The following is a 20,555-nucleotide window of genomic DNA, read 5'->3' as shown; positions in this document are numbered from 1 at the left end:
TTCTTGAGACAGTACTTAGAGGGACTGTTGATATGTGTAGGTTTTTTTAAGTTTGGAATGTGTTAGGTGAACAGTTTGTATCTCTACTGACACAATATTCCAACTCATTTCTAGAGCTTATCAATAAGCTTAATTTCCTGGACAAAGAGGAACAAGACCTGGCTGACTCTAGTATGAACCCTTTTGGTGATCCGGATGCAGCCGAATTAAATCCATTTGGAGATCCTGATGTGGAAGGTAATGCATTTGTTTTGCATAATTAATCACTAATTAAAAGTGTTAAAAACACTTTTTTTTTTTTTTTTGTAGGACTGAAAATGAAGAATGTTCTCATAAAATACAGTTATTGCATTAGGTACTGAGGTAGCAACAGTAGCAATAGCAGTGATCCAGTTGTCACTGGAAAATTGGTTTGTCCTTTGAATCACATCCTTCCTTATGTGCATTTGCTTTGAGGGAATATGAGTTTAGAGCTGAACCCAGAGAGTTGCTGACCTATCAGGTGTCTTACTACTGCTCACCTGATAGAATGCACACGTGGTATAAATAGCAAAGCATACTGTCAAGTGCCTCTGTTACATGTGGAACAGAATCTTCCATGCAGTCTTCACTGTATCACAGCTGTTCTTGATTTGGGTTAGCTCTAATCTTCATTAATATAGCTTAATTGTATCTCTTTCATTCTTTTTTTGCTTTTATGGCTTCCTCAGTTAAGTCTTCTGGCATCACGCCTTGCACTGCGTGGTAGGTGTTAATCCTCTTTCCAGACCAACATGCCTATTCTTGTTTTGTTTGGGTGAGAAATAAAATTCCTTTAAGTGTTTAATTTGTGACTTCAGCTACAAGGCCAGAAAGCAGCATCTTAGCATCTTTTCTGTCCCCAGCTTCATGTGTGGATATCTAGATTTCCATCTGTTGCCATCAGAAAAATAAATAAATAAATAAATAAAAGCTGTAATCAAATTCTCCTGTTCAGTGCTCCAAGACTTCCTTTTCCATAAAGGATAGCAAGAAGTATTTGCCACCTTTGACAAAACCTCATTGCAGTGGCAGTAGAAGTGAACCACACCAGGCAGGAACAGGCTAGGTGTAGCCACAGCATTTCTAATGCCAAGCTTAATGAAGGTGTGTTTCAGAGCTGTAGTTTCCACCTATGCTTACTCTTTCTGTGAACAAATGGAATGATTTCTCAAGTGTTTTTTCTGCCTTCTGAGTCCACAGAACCTATTAATGGCCTGTGGTGTAGTCCCACAGTCTGTATTTCTTAAATAGGGATATTGCACTATCCTCTGTATTTGGCCATTGAAGTCATAAGGCCATTATCTCAGGCTCCTCCCACTTCTGAGTTGTCTAGAGCTGCAGAAGTGAGTTGTTTCAGCTTTGTAGATACTAATATATATGGATTATGTTTTGGTGTCTGGATCTTTGGGTTCTTTTCCAGCTTGCACCTCAGCTGCTAATTCCTTTAGGATCAGAGAAGGAGGCAAACCAAGGATGTAAAATACCCATTCACGTTTTGTTGCTCATGCACAAGTTTCTCTGAGACTCAGCCTATATTCTTTTCTTTCTTCTTTGCTTAAGAAAGAAATGCTCCTTGTCCAACTCTCCAAGTCCCATCCTACCTAAATTGCTGTCTTCTAAACTCAACTTCTTCTTGCAGAAAGCAGCAGCTCTACTGATGACAAAATATGGGAACTAAGAATCATTTCCTTCTAATCTCAGGGACTGGGAACTGGAAACTGGTTGTTTCCTAGTGTTGGAATAACTTAATACCTTATGTCATGTTCCCAATGAGTAGCCTGCATCCGAGGCTCCAGCCTGCTTACATTCCCAAAAGACTCCCCGTATGTATATGTCACAGTTTTTCAAGCAGTTGTAGTCCCTTTAGTGGTACTGTTGAAGGCTTTACTGCCATCATGGACAATCCTCCATTCCTCTGGATCTGCCTTGTGTACTTGGATAGGTCTCAGGCTCTTGGGTCCCCAAAGAAGTCCCATCTATATTGCTGTGGGCAGTGATGCTGAGTTGCTGGGTGTGTATGTACCAGCTATTCCTCCCACACAGTCACCATCACGCAGCAATCAGCGTACCATAACATGACAGTGATTTTGATAAACAGGGTGGCACTGGATTCTTCCTACTGTGTCATAAGTGTTTTTCGTTTGGGATCAGTCATGTTCATGTGAAAGAAATTTGCCTTCCTGGAACATTGAACGTTGTGGAAATCTGAAGTGTTTTGGGCTGTCAGATCGAAGTGGGACATCTGGTGTGGCATTTTTAAGTTTTTAATTTGCAGTTAGTGCCTCATTGGAGACTTTAAGCCACCACAGGCACCTTTGAGAAGTGCTGGCTCTTCCACTCCAGAGCTGTCTTGTCCCTGCAGTGGGCATTGGTGATGTTCATCCTCCCTGACTTGTCCTCTTGAGTTGTGCCTTTTCTCCAGCCCTCTACCTTCAACAGAAAGTTAGGGGGAGTGGGGTAAAAGTGCTAAGACAAATTAGTTATGATGGTTCTGGTGTTCAGCAACAGAAGGGATCTCTTGGATATATCTATGGCTAATTGGCATATGTGTACATAGGCTGCACATAGACACTGTCATTTTGAGGACACTTCCCTTTGTTTTAGACTGCAGTTTGGAGCTATGGAATACTCCGAAAGCCCATCTGTTGTTGCCCTACCACAGAGAACAGCCTGGTTAGTTTTCCATCTATTAGCAGATGTAGTTCCTCTTAGTTTAGGATACTTCTACTTGGAGATCTCAGTGCAAGTTTTACTGCTGCTGTCTCTTTTTTGGAGGCAATTTGAGACTATGCCCAGTTGTTTGTTTTTGCATCCTTCAGTGAATGGGCCCTATTTGGTGGCTGCCCCAGGAGCCTGGGAGCACGACAGAGGTTCAGGAGTTTAAGGCAGACTTTCTCCTACAGGCTTAAAGAGTCACATTACCTGTTTCACTTGTCTTGTGATCAGCTTAAATCGGGAGATTAACTGCTTATGCATGCAGGGATGAGGTATTTTTCTATCCACTACACGTTAGTCTGCTTTATCTTTTTATATGAACGATCCAGAATCTGGAATTTAGGTTTTATGTGAAAGATCAGAAGCTCTCAATGAAATGTGTAAGATGATTTCCCCAAGATGGTCATCCACCATTTTCTGAGTCCTTTGCCATCAGAGGCTAGAAGGCACCATGTGCCACTTGGCAGAACAGTCCAGGGATATTCCTATAAAGCCACTACCTCGAGTGCTTAGTGAGAGTGCTTGCAGTCACCCAGCATATGAATATGTATGCACTGACAGTCACTCAAGGAGAAAGGAGAATTGCTTGCCAGTAGGTGCTTCTTTCCTAGACAGATATTTCTTGTGCCTGTCCACAGCTGAGCTGCTTTCCCTCTACCTTTCTAATCCCATAATCACCTAACCCTGGGAATGAAGGGTGGAGAGAAACCAAAGGCATGATTGCTCCCAGCATCTGTGTGTACGCTGTGGGTGCTCTGCATGGCAGAGGGCTTCAGCAAGCTACCTCAGGGTTACTGCTTGGTTTAAAAAGTCCTTGGTGTAAGTGATCGTGCACAGTAGAGTGAACATGCATATGAACAACTTGCATCAAAAATCCTCAGAAATCTTCTATATATCTTGTGGTTGACGAGTCAAATTGAGGCTTATCATCTCTGTATCTAGTAGGTCAGCTAGATGTTAGAAATCTGAAGAATCGAGAGAAAAATCTTGTCCAGAATACCATTCTGCAGCTTTCATACTAGCCAATATGTTGCTAATCATCTGAAGATTGCCTTTTGGATAGTCTTTTAGTCCCATTACAACAGAACTCTACAATCAGATAATTTTTGTGCAAAATTTTTTACATGTGGAAGACATCATAGCCAATAAATGGAAATAGGAAACTACAGAACACTGTCAGTGTCCCCAGAATGTTTTCTAATTAGATGGGGATTCTGCTTTTGAAGTTGTGTATGACCAATACACACCTAAGACATGAGGGCGGCTATTTTTTGCCACCCCTTTTAATTTAAAACATTATTTACTTTACCAATGCATTTGTTTATGTTGTGCACAGACTTCTGAACTCACTGCAAAGTACGTGACAGTGCAAATGAAAATAGAACTGTTTTGCAGTACCAACACCCACCATCCTTATAGGATAGTCCTAAGGAGAGCAATACAGGAACCAAGATGTAGGAGAAAAGATTTCTCTTTTTATGTTTCTTAATGAAATGTAATGTCTTGCTGGTACTGGCTAAAGTAGGGGAGAATCATCAGTGGTTTGTAGGAATGCCAAACACTGTGCTTTCTAGAAGTATTGGGAAGTAATATTTTTATGCTGCTTGTTCCTCTGCACTCACATCACCATCGTGTCTGTGTGCCTGCCAGTAGTGCAGCAAGTGGCATAGCTAAGTATCTTTCACATGTGGCTTCTTCTTTCATCTTTTGCCAAGGGGAAAGTTGTGTGTGTAATGTTTTGGTAGGGGTTCTGTTTGGTTCTGGGGAGTATGTCACAATATGTTTGTGTTACAAAAGGCAAGTGGTTTGAAGGGCAGGGTGATTTTTGGAGATCCTCTGGGAGCTAGAAGGCTGATTGTGCAGATAGGCAGTGCCAGTCAGGGTGATTACTATCACAGGCAGTCTTTCCCAGTGCAGTTAGAGCAAGAACTGTCTTCAGCGTCTGGCACAAGAGCAGATGGTGCTGCTGCTGTAGTAATATTCTACCTGTTCTCTTGTCACTCCTACCCCTGTGGCTTTATTACTTAACCATGCAAAATTACCATGTGTTTGACCCTTGGAGTGCCAAGCTGCAAATGTGATTTTTAAATCTGTGTAGAGAGCTACAATTAAAAAATGACTTCAGCAACCAAATGTCCTGAGTTTTCTTTCAGCTGTGATTAATGATGGGGAGAACAAGAAAATAGCTGGTGAGTTGTTCGTATAAAATCAGCCTGAAGATGGAAAGAAGCCTCTTTTTAAGTTTTAGAGGGACTCACAGAGCAGCGACAACACTTGACATGAAAGGCAGACCTGAAGGTTCTAGTTGGATTCAGAAGAGGGAACATTTCCCCTGGCTTTCTGGGGTTTGTTCTTTGCCTGCTGGCAGCGAAGCACGGTGGGTGCAAACCCCAAAACCATTCTCTGCTAGTTGGCTAATGAGCCTCTGGGCTCTGCCCTCCGGTGCAGAATGGGCTCCCTCCTTTTGTGGGAACAACTGAGGAAGCAGAGAAAAAAGTGGTGTCCTGGATGACAGAAAGAGAGAATGAGGAGACAAGCTGAATGGTTCTAGTGAGTGCCTGTAAGTCTGCCTGTGAAATTAATTCTTAAAAATGATGTCTTTAGAGGCTCCTTTACATTCAGCCTACGTGCAGCATTTTGTGATGTCTGTTAGCTGGTAGTAAGCCTGAGGTTTCTCATTGCTGATCCGCAGCGCTCTGTGTGTGAGGCCATATCTGTAGTTACCACTGAGCTAATGAATGCAAGAAATAAATTTGCCCTGGTTAGGGTTGCAGCACTTGATCTGCAGTGTTGAAATTGAAAGAACTGCAAAAACCATTTGTGCTCTCCTTAAAATCTATTGGATTTAAACAAAAATTTAACTTGTTGTTTCCAAGAGGTGCTTGAAAGCACATTAAAGATAGAAGCTTACCATTCAGTTACAAGAGATGATTTCCCTGAATGTTTTTAGTGTCAGGAAATTCTCCTGACATTCTTTGCAGTAATAGGTCCCCCCTTTTTAAACCACAATGTATGCATCCTAGCACAGTGGGTTAATTGTATGAACATTACTTTGAATGCCACGTGTGAGTTATCAGGAAGTTTTGCTCAGATAAGATAACATGTGTTTATCAACAGATCTGAGTGCAGGTGTGGTGATCCATCTTCTAATATGCAGTTGTAGAAGCAGGCATTAGGGGCTGTGCACTTCCTTGGTAAAATATTTCAAGGTTTGAAATAACTTTAATCAAAGGGTTTTTGATGAGCAGTTCAATTTGAACAGCATGTACATGGGCCACCTTTCTGTGTTGCGTTAGGTTACTCCAAATCTACATTAGGTTACTGCAGACCTCTTAAGCACCAGTGCTTGGCCTCGTTATCAAAGCACTAAATGTGTTGGTAACATTGGTGTATCACCCACAACTGACATGAGCTTCTAGTCATGCATTTCTAGACAGTAAATGTGGGGGTTTACTCTCCTGATTTTAGGCATTAGCAATGTGAACCTGTCCTGGTTAGCTGATTCTCTAGAATGTCTAAGGGAAGAGAGAAATGGAAGGTGGAAAGTGGTAAGGCTTAACCAGTTGAAATGGTAACAGCACATCTTTTTTTTTCTTCAGATTTTGCTAAGGCCGTTATTGCAGTTCTTTCCTTTTTTTTTTTTTTCCTTTTTTTATACTGTTAGAAGGATTAAATCTTTTTATAATATGCTTTGACAGTCTAAAGGCTGTTTGGCTATTAGGCATAAAAATAGTTTTTTTCTGATCTCACTTTATTTCCTGTCATCCCATTTCAGTGCAGTGACTAGGCTGCACTCCTTTTCATTCTCCTTTTAACTCCAGCTCTTGATGTGAGACTATGATAGCTGCATTCTGAAAGTTAAATATAAGAACAAGAACATATGGTATACAAAAAAAAGATAGTTGTAAGTACTGTATGTATTGCTTCTTTAATACTAAGTTGGACCGAGTTGCTGATGGAATAAGAGACTTTAAGCCTCACCTGGAATTAAAGGCATTTTAAAATGTAATTTTACGAATAATCACTGCAAGGAAATCCCATGGGCACAGGCACTGTGTGTAGTCATACGTGTGTCTACCAGTCAGAACCTGTAGTACTGTCTGGCAAAGTACAGCTTTATTTTCTTTCGCCCAGCTGAGCTCACCTTCAATCCCAGATGGGTGATTTATCTCCTGGGTATCCACCTAGGGTTTAAGTAAGGTTTTCATTATTTTGTTCCTTTATTTGAGGCAAAACCATTTGTTCTTCAGATTTACGATCAAACACTTCAGAAACAGCTTCTTAAAAGTAGCACAGAAGACAGTATGATAATACAGCCTTTGCAGGTCAACTGTAAAGAATCAAGAAGAAGAAAGGCACTAGGCATCTGTAATCAAGTCTTTCCAGTAGGTCCCAGTAGTTCTGAGAAGGACTAAAGCTTTTCCTGCTCTAGGCCCACTGGCTGGTGACTAGTCCAGTGCATAAGGTAGGTGGAGCTGCTCCTTGCACCATTGGGCCGTATTCTGGTCCAGCCAGCAGTGGCTCTTATACAAGCCGTAGGTTACACAACCCGCTGTGTAGGGCTGTCTGTCACCTTGGCTCTGTGCTAATGGCTGCAGACAGGGTAAAAGTTTCCTGGTGGAGCAGAAAACATCTGCATTTTCTATCAGTTCACAGGGTAAGCAACTTAACATCTTCCATCCAAGGCCAAGTGACTGCAGCACTGCTTTTTTTCACTGCCCCTTGCCTTCATTAGTTGATTGACTAGAAATGTTGTCTTCCCAAGTATTAGCTAAGTGACAAATATACTTGGGACTCCATCTTTTTTTTTTTTTTTTAGTACCGTGCTACAAAAACTTTTGAGGTTTTTCTTTTAAAGCTAAAAAGTATGTTTTGTTCAATTTAGTAATCATACATCTGAAGAAGAAAGGCTTTTCATCATGAATAAGGTAGGAGTGGCCATTGAAAATGAGGTTTTAAAAACTGTACCTTGAAGTTCCTATTTACGTAGCTTTAGAAAGCACTCAAATCCCATATTGAACCACTCACTGGATTCTGAGGGAAGAGTATGATGGAGGTACTGGTGTCAGTGTGAGGAACATTGCATCGCTGTTTGGGATTTCAGTGTTCATTCAGAACCCAGCGATCCTTCACTTCTGAGCAGTGTTCTTTCCGTAGGGCCTGTTACTCTAAAGAACTGCGTGGAGCTCCAGGTCACTAATAACTTTTTGCTCTGCAGCCCAAATAATAAATGCATAATTTGATTATCCATCTCTTTAGGATTAATTTAAATTCTTTTTTTGCAGTCAGATGGTGTTTTGTTCAAAAGACGGCTAGCAAGGAAAATTTATATATTTTAAAATGTAATTACTGACCATGATTTTAATTCAGCCATTTTAAGAAATGAAAAGAGTGCCTACTAGCTATCACCATTTCTAGTATTCAATAAAAGTCATTTTATTATGAAATATAGGGTATCTTTTTGCTTTTATTAAAAACTCAAATAAACAATTAAGAACATTTTGTTAGGATACAGATTGGCTAATAGCTTGGGAAAATGCTCTAAAATCTGTTGTGATACCATTTATGTGACAAATAGGAAAACTAATAACGAATTGGTTGAAAGCGCTTTAGTAAGTGAGAAAATTAAACCTATTCAGTACACTCTAGATGAAATGATCTTTTCAAAGACCCTATTTTGGCATAAACAAGGTCACGCTACAAATGAAGCATAAAAATTTGTCTAAGGCTAGGACTTTACATCTTGAGAATTACAAAGTAAACCGTTTCATAAACTTCAAAATACAAAGATCTGATAAAATGGCTTCAAATTTTTTTCTATATTTAATCTGCTTAATGATTTTCTTGTTGTTTGGTAGAACTGGATAGTGAGATCGCATCATCTTCAAAGGCAGAAGAAGGTTTCTATGTTGACAGTTACAATCCTTTCAAGGACGAAGATGCCCCAGAGTACTTGAACCCATTTGATGAGCCAGATCCTGACTCCGAAACATTTGTAGCCATAAGAAATTCTCCTCCTCAACCTGCAAAAAGGAAGAACGTCAGACCAGTGGATATGAGCAAATACCTCTATGCAGATACCTCCAAAGCTGAAGAGGAAGAACTAGATGAGTAAGTATGATTCTTCATCTTTCAGCAGCCTTGGAAGCATTAGTGGGATCTCTGGCTTAATCTTGAGGTGTATTGGGCTCAGTCGTGATGATCCTTAATCACCTCCTCAGGACATTACTGGTATTCAGCTTAGCAGTAGGAAATACCATACCCCCAAGTCACACTGTTCAGCTCCACAGGTGAACATGATCAGCTTGGAAAAGCTTCTTTGCCTCTTTGATAGGAAACAGATCTGCGTGCCTGTTTGGCCCTTCCTGCCCTGCCAATTGTAATGATACCAAGGTTGTTCCTGTCTTCTTTGCCATTATTTTTGCTACCTAAAATCAAAATGCTAATGCCATATGCGCTTCGTTAAGCTGTTTCTTTTATCATAACCATATACAGAACTTTAATAAACTTGCACTGGCTGCCTTGTTTTTTAGTATAGAGGCTTAACAAGGAGTGAGAGCTCTTTGCAGGAGTTGTGCAGCTTAGGAGGTTTGAAGGTGTTTACTTATTCCTTGTTTGTGGTTATTAGTCACCAACCACACCACTCATGAGGCAGTTTATGGTGATTACACATGAGCAATTTTACAGACAACAACTGTAATTACACTTTAGTTTTACAGTACTTAAGGAGATTTATCAGGGGATGACATTTGCATTGCTTTAATAGTTAATATTAATACAGGTGTCCTACTATCATCTTCGTGTTTCTCTGTTTATAGCCATGTTGTAGGAAATTGAAGAATTCCCACGCATTCTAATAGAAATGTACAAAGGACCCTTCCAGGGTTTCTTCCTTTTAAAGCTCTGTGGCCATGGATACGCTGATGTTCTGTGGAAATGAAGAAGGAAAAAAAAAAAGGGCGGCACTGGGGACACTGAGAGATGATTTCTCTGGCAGCTCCATCCATTAGGGCACTGCCTCAGCAGCAGTGCTGGCTGCTGTATCATCAGACCGCAGTGTGATCACACTGTTGGCGGTCACAGTGACCACCTCTGACTGTTCACAGATCACCAGAATCAACAGGGAGAAATAAGAATATACATGTCATTTTACATCTTTTGCACAATTCTTTATGGACTGACCCTCCTGTAGCTCCTCATGCCACTTTCCTCCCAGTGCTATGTCACTGACAAAGACATGGAGGCAATTTTTTGGATGTGTTGGGTAGAGGTGTGCAAGGAGAACCCTAGGGTGAATGTTTATACTTAAAGGAAAAAAATGTAGTAACAGAATCAGTGTAGGAACATAAGACTTGGGATACTAACTCACAGCTAAAAAGCACTATTATGCCTTACTTCATGTTAATAATTGCCAATTCTTTTCAATACATTGTTTCTGCTAAGGATATGCATAGTATTATGAGCACTAAAAGAAAGATTTTCATAGGCAGTTCAGTTTCTGTGTGTCCCAAATGATAAGGGTTTATGTCCAGATGGATATTGTTTGTTACTTACCGTGAATGCAGATGCTTTTATTATCTAAGTGGCTCATCTTCTTCCTAATCCTATTAAAGTCTAGGCTTCAGTGTCAATTTGTGGCAGAGAGTTCCACAAGAAAACAAGGTATTATATGAAATGTATTTCCTTTTATTGATTGTAAATAAGTTACCTTCCCAATCCCATCTACAATCCCTTCTTTGGCTTCTGAAAACAACAGCAAGTAGTATTGAGTTTTATCTGCCATAAACTGTTGCTGTATTCTGTATCTCTCGCATGTTCACCATTGCTTGTCACTTGTCTGAGTTAAGTGGTGCTAACTTTTTCAATCTCTCTTCATGCAGAAGTCTCTTCATGTCTCTAATCATTTTCATCGCACGTCTCTGGACCCTCTTATTTCTTCTGCTATGTATCTATTTTAAGATGGGTGTTGACTTGGCCTGAGCAGTGTATTCAAGACAAGGCTGAACAACTGGGTCATACCATGGCATTAGAAAACCTTGCATGCTATTTTCAACCTCTCCTAACTATCTTATCTTCCAATTTTTGTTGTTTTGTTTTGGGTTGGTTTTTTTAATCACTTTTCACTACCACTTGTCCATTGCTTTTTTAAGAATGTTTCTGAAGGTAATAGGTGAAAGGCATGAGAAATAGAAGTCTCTGTAAGGGCGTTTGTTGTCACTCAGGAGATGTCATGTATTTTTATCACTGCTTCTTAGAAGTTTCTTTGGGGTTCACTTAATGCACCACTTGGCTTTCTCCTATTGTGTGTGAAATGTGATGATGTGTCCTGGGAACACGAACACATCACTGAAAATCAGGACCCTTGTCCCACTCTGCTTTGGCAAATTGCTAGTTCTGATTGTGGACTCAAGACTTACACAAAGTGCCCGAAGATCTGAACTCTGGTTCCAGTTTTGTAACCAACTCTCGTAACCTTGGACAAGGTACTTATCCTCGCTGTGCCTCTGTGGAGGATTTACCTTGAGTAACTGGCTTAATGGCAATGTATTGCACTAATGGTTGTGAAGGTAACGTAAGATTTCACAACTCGCATCAGCAAAGCATGGTCACAAGCATCAGCATAATGAGGCATTGCATGGTACAGCTGGACTTAGATGTTCTACAGCACGTAAGTTCAGCTGTGGAGCTACTTTCCCAGAATGTACATCCTCTGGCTAAGTTCTCATCCCTAGCTTGAGATAAGGAACATATTTTCTTTCTTTTTTTCTTTTTTTTTCTTTCCTTTTTTTTTTTTTTTTTTTTTGTCTGGGAACTTGAATGTTAGTGTAAAAATCTTTTAATTTTGAGTTGTTTACATTAAAAGTCAAAATGCTAGGTGGCTAACTGTTAATAAAGCACAGCAGGCCTTCTAAGTTGAGTTATTTGAAGGTAGTGCAGATGACCAGTACTTAAAGTGAACGCCTTCAACCCTAGCATATTTTATTTGTGAGATAGCCTGGTCTCTTACCTTAGCATGCTGATGGCTTTGATCTTCTTCCTCAGTGAAATGGCAATTTTATTTATTTTTTTGTTAACCAATGATGCTGGTCAAAGACATTTTTAAATTGATCAGAATAAAGCTTGCTTTTTCAGATACTATTTGGCTCTGTAGCTTCTTATCCTGTTAATCGTTGTGTGGCTGGGACAATGCTGTCTAATTGGTAAGGCTGTTTAGTTGCCATCTCTTGAAGCTGACTGTTCCATAGGAGCCACAAGCCACCCTGCTGCCACTGATTTTTTTAGTGCCAGGTAACTCATCAGGTTGGTTTATTTAATTTTGTCGTGGACAGTCTGATGTCTGTTCAGGTAAATCCCACTGTGTGGATCAGTTCAGTAATACAACTGAAGCAAAGAGTAAGTGAGCTAACTTCAGGAAGGAGTGCATAGGGATTTTTCAGCTAAGCCTTTTTTCAGCCAGGCAGCTCCCATGCTTAGTTTCTCGTCAGCAACACGTGGAGGCTGTTGGACCAAACTATGCTGCATTTTCTGGAAAGAACTGGGGAATTTTGTCTGTGTAAAACTTGCTGATAAACATTTTTGAAAATTTAGTTTTTATGATTATTTAAGTGGGAAGAAAAAGTGGAAAATTGTGTGTGTGCTCAGACCATGCCATGGCCAAAATGTGAAGGGCTTAGCCTGGCTTTACAGCAAGATATTTTCTATGGGAAAAAGAAACAGCGACTTGTCTCTGTACAGCCTGTTCTTCTGATGCATGCAGCAGGTCCAATTCCTCAGAATTACACGTGCAGCACAAGAATCCTGCAGCATAAAAATTCAAAACATAGTTGCTCTTCCCAACTTTTTTTGCTCTTCAGTGGTTTTTTTTCCACCCAAATCATTTTTAACACCTTACAAATACACCTTTCTCGTTCCCAGTAAGGCTGCACAGGATAATTTCACCATCAGCAAACATGTTGCATCTGTTGTCTGTTCAGAAGTCTGCCTTGTAGAGCTAAGGAAGACTTCGTGCTCTCTGCAGCACATATTGTTCTTCAGCCTTTATCTCTTTTATCTTCATTTTCACCTCCCTTTGAACTTCCCGGTGTCTGAAGACAGCTGAACTAGGCTGTCAGCTAAATTAGAGCTTCTGACAGCTAGGACAGTTTCAGACTGAATACCCTCCTTTTTCTGCTGGCTCCCATGGAAAATACCCATCTGTTTCTCATTTAACTTGCTATTTTGTTCTTGTCCTTAGTTTTTATTGCACCGATGGCTTTGCGCTTGATGGGCAGCAAAGAGGGAACACCTGAAAGTTGCCTTCAGTCAGCAGATGAGTTATTTTAGTGTTAGTTGTTCTTTCACTTCACTATCTGGATTTAGATCTGTAACAAGTGGCGGCAGATTCTCCGAAAGGTGTGGAGGTTTTGTGCCTGGTCTTCTCTTTTGTGCTTCAATAGACTTTGCCTTTCAGAAGTAGACTTATTTTCTGCAGTGTGGATTATTAATTGCTTTCTTCTTCTCAGTCAAAAGGACGAAGGCAAACTGCATTGAGATAAATTCTAAAGTCAGGCCAAGAGACCGTAAGACGTATTTCCGTACTATAAATGAACGAAACTGAGAGAAATCTAGTGTTATGTGGAAGGAAACTGGATGACTAGTGGGCTTTTCATTTGTGCCCACCTTTTTTAGTTGTTTAAGACAGCATGGGCTAGCTCATTTCTCTTATCCCGAGAGGAAATTGGAAAATGAATCTAACTAGATAACTCTTATCAAATGCTGCATGCGTTATTGTTTCTGTCTAGGGTGGATTTTGAAGGACTGATGTTATTTGTCATGATCAGTTACGCTTTATATAACTGTATGCAAATAGACCTTTGGGGATTGCAGACTTCATGGCATTGTTCGAGATGCACGATAAATACATTTTGCAGGGGGAGTTTGGAAGAGAAAAGAATAAGTTAAATCACCAGTTTTATAATGAATTGTCTTGTTTTGGATGGCAGAACATGAAAAGCAAAGGTTATGAGCGAGTTAGGTTAGTGTGAAGAAGGTTCCTGTAAGTATCCTTAGCAGGACAGCTGTCTACTTTCAAGTCCATAAGTGGAGCTTTTATTCAGTGCATTGTTGATTGATAGTTGATGTATTAAACTATTAGATCACATTTGGGAATACTGTGGAAGTATTTGTTTAGGATGGAACAAATAGGGGGTTGGAACTTACATCTGTTCTGATTAAGAATTCTTACTTCTGTTCATTGGTATATTCAACAGCTAGCATCCTCTCTCGAATCTGTTGGTATTGAGCTCATCTGTAAATGAGATCTCTTAATAGCCAAGTATATTTTAATTTAGTTTTGTTATTAATAAAACATGTAATTTGGAAGCTGTCTGAAGAAGTTCTGAGCTAATCCAGTCTGAACCGTTTTTCTCACTTGTCAGTCATATCAGAAAGTAGCATGTAAAAGCTAAACATTCTCTTGCATGGGATAATAAAAGCACTTTAGTCATCAGCTTCTCTAAACCAGTCTTATTTTTGTTTTGAATTCCATGACGTTTGTAAAGAAATATGTTTCCCTTCTTTAATTAGATCAAATCCGTTTTATGAACCAAAATCAAGTCCTGCTTTAATTAAAGTTGGTCCACTGCAAGAACCAGAAAAGAAGATGAAAAGAAAAGCTCCTGAACCACCAAACCTCTTGCCAAAGACAGAGACAAGCATGAGTGAGAACGTGACAGCTATTCCTGCATCGAGAGAGCTTTCTTCTTCTCCAAAGGTAGGTTTTTCATACCGAATTTTTGTCTTTATTATTAACAGTGCCTTTATGTGGATTGTAGACATCCTATTTATTTCTGCAGGCCATCATAAAAGCTTTGCTTGGACTTAATAAGGTGTTGGTTCATCTCTGTTCAGTTACTGGTTCATAGGGAGAGAGCAGCAGTAGGAGCTTGTATTTTTCTTTAAGGATTTAATGACAACAGTAACAGCAACTGCAGTTTCGATGAAAAGAGTCTTCCAGTAACAAATGCTACCAGACAGCTGGATATGCCATTGAGAAGGAAGAAAATCATGTTGAACAATACTTTGTCTTGATCTATTGTAATGTCACTAAGCTTTGCTGCTGTTGAAGAGTCCATCTCCACATTTCTATCATAGATCTGGGTTTTAAGAGCTTAGTACTGAACACTGTTTATTTGCATTAGGATTTGTATGCGTTCAATTCCATCGTATGTTGAAGTAATTAAAAAAAAAAAAAAAAGCCAGTCTACTTTAAAACAGATTAGCAGTTTATTAGAAATGTCCAAACTAAGTGTGCATGAATACACTGATACTTTACTGTTTCTCAAGTAAAATTCTGAATTAACTTCTCTTGAATGGGGCGATGTGTAGTGCAGGTGCTCTAGGATCACAAAAGCAAACTCTGACAATGTGGATTTTATCTCTAGAATTTCAGCAGATGCCTGTTCTTTTTTAAGAGGGAATCTTTTTCTTACTTAATGAGAGAATCATTTAACGGAACGTATCAGTGGGGTGTTTTAAAAACAAATTTTGTGTGTGCTGACAACTTGTTACTAGAGGTGAGAACAGAAGGCTTCCCTTCCAGCACAGCTCTCCCAATTTATGCATATCGTCATTTGTTTTTCCTTGTATTGGAGCCGCCATACTTTAAGAAAGGAATGAAACTAATTGTGATACCTATCGCTTCATTGCTTAATTAGTCAGCTAGATTGCTGACATGTCCTTGTCCCCCCAGGCTCTGATCTTGCTGTCACTTTAGCATTCACTTAGGGTAAAGAGTATGAGACCAGAAATCTAATCTGTGTCTGCTCACGGCAAAACAAAACAGCACGGCAGGGTCACAAGCATAACTTTCAATGTGTAAAACCATTACCAGGGCAATATTTCACCCAAGTATTGCAGTACGAGCATGTGCTGCAATGGGATTCGATCCTGTTTGCATGAGGTTTTGGAAGAAAAAAAATCCATTTCATTCAGTTTTTGGTGGAGTGTGGTCTTCAGGTCAGTGCAAAGCAGCCAAAGTAAAGCATTCTGGTACTACCAGGTAGAGAAGAGAATTCTGTGGAGATTTTATCCACTCGCTTGATGGAGGTTGTACCACCATTGGTCATTGTTTGAGAAGGTGTTGTTTTCTTCTCTGTTTGTTTGGGTATTTTTGATTTGGTTTGTTTTTCTTTTTTAGAGATCTGCTTCCAAGGAAATATTTCTGTGCCTTATTTCATGTTTTCATTGTGACAGAATAATGTTGTACTGCTGTGCTCAATTATTGTGGCTGTTTTAGATTGTTGGAAAGCTGAAATTGATTAAGAAAAGATGCAGGATTGAAGCTGCTGAAAAGACTGGATTGTTATGAACGCAGCCAAGCAGCTTCTGCAACTAATGTAGGGTGTTACTTCCCAGTGTTTTGGTGCCTACCTGCTTGCAGCCCATCTCTTTGCCACGGAAGCAATAGCTGAGAATAGTGAAGCTCCAAGTACTGAAACTGAAATATTCATTACGGTCATGGGGGAAGATGAAATTTTATGGTGACCTTCTGCATTTCAGGAAAGCTTTAATTTTTTTCACAGGATTTTGAAAGATGTGAGACCATTAGGGAAGGCTCCAGAGCAGGCACAGTGTCTGGGTTTATTACATTATGGCTAGATTGGAAAGTTTCACTCACTGGGTATACCAAAGTGTTGCACGACGCTTATAAATCAGAAAGCTTTCACTAAATCTCTTTTTCTGTGCTTGAATTGTTTTGATCCAAGATGATCTAATAATTGTAGATCAAAAGCACTTTACTTGGAATGTTGCTTGAAATTTGAAAAGCACTGCCGTTGCAAAAGAAAAGAAAATTAAATAATTTCCTCATACCTGAACAAAGTAGTACCCCGGTAGGACCTGGAGTGTTGGCACAGATAACTTGTTTATTACCCAATAACAGTGGCAGCATTTAGCAACTGTGAAAAAACTCCAATCAAAGGGCACGGGAACTATATAATCATGAACTTGGCACAAAACTTGATGTAGGGGGAGTAGTCCCGTGGGGGTAAGTGTAGGTAAAAGGGGAGGTTAAGTAACTGAACTTAGGATGTGATTTGTCCAAGTTACCTGTGCACAGAAAGCCTCTGCATTACAGTAACCAGATCCCAAATGTTCCAACACGTTGGATTCCCTGTCTTGGTTGTCTTCATGGGAAATGATTGTGGAGCAGAAATGCTAGTGTACTGAATCCAGAAACACCGCCTTAATGTTAGAACTTTGGAGATTAAAGAAAAAGACCCCTAAAATGCTTTTCTTCATCTTTCTTTGGTACAGTATCTGTAGTTCATTCTTATCACATTTGCTGAACACAAAACATATAAATGCTGGTGCTAACATCTGTTATTAAGTGGAAATTACTCTTGAAAGATTATTTGACACATGATAGTTTCCTACTCAAGATACTTGTTCCAAATACTTGAAATTATGTTTAAGTTATGTTTCTGTTAAGAAAAGCAATTAGTTTTTGAAAATAGTAGTGAAGTTCTTAGGAATTTAAATACCTAGGATTGAAATGTTCCTTGGATTCAGAAGTAGGGCAAGAAAGGGTGAAATTTTCCTAAGTATACACCCAGAAATGAAATCCCTAGGGTATGGCTGAACACCAAATTGCATCGCTCAGTATTCAGCTGCAATGAGCCTTCTAGCATTGGCATCGGGGATATAGGAAGTCTTCCACACAAGTGCAGTTGTGTTTGCTGTTGAAACATCATAGCCTGAATCCCTGAATCCAAGACTTTACCATTACCCAAGCAGTGGTGGAAGGTGTTTCTTGCCTCAGGGATATCAAACTTCCCACGCGTGACTTTTTGGTGCATATTTTTTAATATTATAACAGCAATGTCTGTGGTAATGAAAGAGAAAAGTAAAATGATTAATTTTTAGCAGTCATTAGGCAGATGAATGGATATGTCTAATTGGAGAACAGACTTCTGGCTAAAGTATCTCTGTATTGCAGAAGACTTTCTTCTAGAGGAATTTTATGATTTTTTTTAACAGCTGAATACTACTTCTAGATTTTCCTGGAATCACATCCATGGTTAATTACCCCTACTACTCCTGACACCATGGAAATCAAATTCCTGTGGGTTCTTTTGGTCAGAGGTTTATGTTGTACTAGATAATTCTCTGTAAGTTTCATATAAAAGTAGGCAGAAGATGCCAAGAAAACATGTTCTGATCTGGTGGTATTAAAGCGTCATGCTAGGTACCCCAAGATAAAAAGGGTGCTGCATGGTAGAGTTATGGGTTGGTTAGCTTTTAAGAACTTGACAATCAGTAAAAGCAGAACCTGGGACTAATATGCAGGTGTTAATTTTAATAGCTGTGAAAAAGGTAGAACTAGAGTTTGAAGCAAAGATTTCATCTCACTGTCAGGCTGGCATAAAATCTTACTGCCCGGATAGTCATAGGTAATTGTTGGTCATTGTTGGTCATTGTTGGTTGAAGGAAAGTCATGGAAACAAATACAGTCAGCATTTAACCTTTATTTTTTCCCTGAAATGATTGTTCCCAAGCTCATGATGTACATGTGCGTGAAGCTGTGGATGCTGTCTAGTAATTCCTGCAACATGGACCTGTGTTCTGTTCTCTCTGGAATGAGTTAGGTATAAAGGTACAAAATAACAATGCCAGTGATAATAACAACCATGACAGTGACTCCCACTTCTCCAGGGCTGGCCTAAATGAGAAAAGAGTATCGATGAGACTGCTTCTGCTCACCCTAACTTGAGAATTTTGTTCTGTGTTAGATTGGCAAGAGTCATGAACACAGGTGATGTAAGAGTTTTGCTCCTTCTGTATTAATTCAGCGTCTTCTTCGGCTGCTGTAAGATCATTCCATTGGTTCTCGTCTCCACAGCCATTTCAAGCATACTTTTCTCTGCACATTATTCATCTGACTTTTTCCAAATACTTTCCTTGCACTGCTTCCCTCAGCAATCAGTTAACTGTGGAGTAGCAAGCACTTTCTCAGCTTCTCTAGCATTTTGCCTTTGAAAAGGCCCTTCTGATGGTCCAGTGATCCCATATGGTGAGGAGGGGATATAATATGCCAGCCAGCTCTTTGCCAACTGTACTAACTCAGCATTTGTCATACGTGGATTAGAGAAAAGTTTTCTTTTTAAATATTATTACCTGCATTTCTAGTGAAGTATCTTAAATCTTTCTCATCTTCCTTCCACGCCTCTTTATACCAATCTGAGTCATCAGGGAATTTGAAAATACAAACTCTGAAATTCCTTATTCCACAGTTAACCATCTCAGATGGCTTGGTGACTGACAAACAAACTGTGAAGCTGTAATTAAGCAGAAATCTGCATCTCGCAGCTTCATGTGAGACTATCCAGAATATCTCAGTAAATGGAGACTGGAATGCAAGAGTTTTGTGATAGGCATTTCTCTGGCAAGAAATGACTGTGAACAGACATGGGATGGGATTCAGTCCTCAGGCTTCTGTTGAATCTGTGTTTGAATGGTTTAGCTGGCTTTTGGGTTACACTTAGCACTTGGTGAAAGTATGTAGCAACAGGGGAGGGTAATAAATAGGTTTGTCTGTCATATTAATGTATAAATCATTTTCATCTTTGTGAAAGTCACAGTTTTGGTGATAGTTATGAAGCCATAAGCATTGATCTTGGAGCTTGTAGAGAGGAGCTTGTAATGACATTTTACACTGGCAGAAAAGAAAAAATTAGATTCACATAATAGAAGCCAGTGATAACATTTTTGTTCTTCACCATTCTTGTTTAAGTTCTAGTTTTCTTTTTTAAACCAAAATAAATTTTTGTTTGCCCAGCAATAGTCTGCTCTCTCATGCCAGGCAAACTAGCTGGTTTAAGCACTAGTGAAACATGTCTGTAGGAAATGTGGTATGCTGTAATCACAACTACCAGATTCTTTTTCTGCATCACATGTAATAACCCATCTCCATCCAGTACCTTTTATAATCCATTGTGTATCTGGGATGCTTCTGTTCAGAAAGTTTTCTGCCTTCACACTAGCAAGGAGGGAAGCACGTATGAATTTCTCCTTGGGAAAGAAAGGAGTTCTCATGTACGTTTAAAGGGAACAAGAACAAACATGTAGTTAAATGCAGGAAATTGCTTACACAGAAAAGGAGCATAGACTTCAGATGAGGTTAGTGGAAGGGGAAAGAAATAATAATCAGTGTAGTACCAGGTGCTACTCTCCAAGAGTTCAGAAATGCTGTTGTTTCTGGATCTTTACTTTTCGCTTGTGTTTATCTCAGCATTATCAACCTTATGCGACTGAACAGTAGGAACAGTTTATCTTAAACACAGATGCAGTGATGCTGCCAAGCAGAGAAATTACATTAAATTGCAAACAGTCGATTAAGGAGATTACTTATTTTCTCTCTGTACCAAAAGTATTTAATTTATCCATTCACATCAGCACTCACCAACTTCCTGGAATGTCTTTCTGAATGAGTTTGCTCCTTTTCAGCTTCACATTAGTTGCAAAGGAATTGTGAAGCTCATTTGCATGAGATCTTTGTCACTTCCTGTGCAGATAGTTCATCAAGCCCAAGGAGGACTCCAGAGACAGTGGGCAGAATTTCAAGATTTCTTCTGTTAACGAACTTGTGCAAAAAAAGGCACTCTGAGAAAATCTGTCTTTGCATACAGCTCTAAGACAGTTTATCTTTTAATGGGAAAAAAGACAATCCACACGTGTAACGTGAACAGAGAGATGGTGAGATAGCGTTGAAGCACAGAAAATTCATTAAATTAGACAGCTTTTCAAGTATTAATAAAAGACACTCCTTTTTTACGCCGTAC

At 39.5% G+C, this 20,555-nt stretch overlaps 1 protein-coding gene across 1 annotated transcript in view; it reads left to right on the top strand.

Moving 5' to 3' along the window:
- The window catches only part of EHBP1 (EH domain binding protein 1), a gene marked incomplete at both ends in the record, with an annotated part of 202,604 nt that overhangs the window by 91,409 nt on the left and 90,640 nt on the right, over nt 1-20,555 (top strand). Inside the window, 3 exons of the mRNA XM_079532785.1 lie at nt 115-237; nt 8,595-8,847; nt 14,302-14,488. Coding sequence (XP_079388911.1) covers nt 115-237; nt 8,595-8,847; nt 14,302-14,488 — 563 coding nt within the window. The remainder of the gene's footprint in view (nt 1-114; nt 238-8,594; nt 8,848-14,301; nt 14,489-20,555) is intronic.

This window comes from Tetrao urogallus (genome assembly GCF_951394365.1).
Source record: "Tetrao urogallus genome assembly, chromosome: 2".
NCBI classification, from domain to species: domain Eukaryota; kingdom Metazoa; phylum Chordata; class Aves; order Galliformes; family Phasianidae; genus Tetrao; species Tetrao urogallus.
The sequence above is the reverse complement of the archived record's forward strand: the minus strand, read 5'-3'. Positions and strand labels throughout refer to the sequence as shown.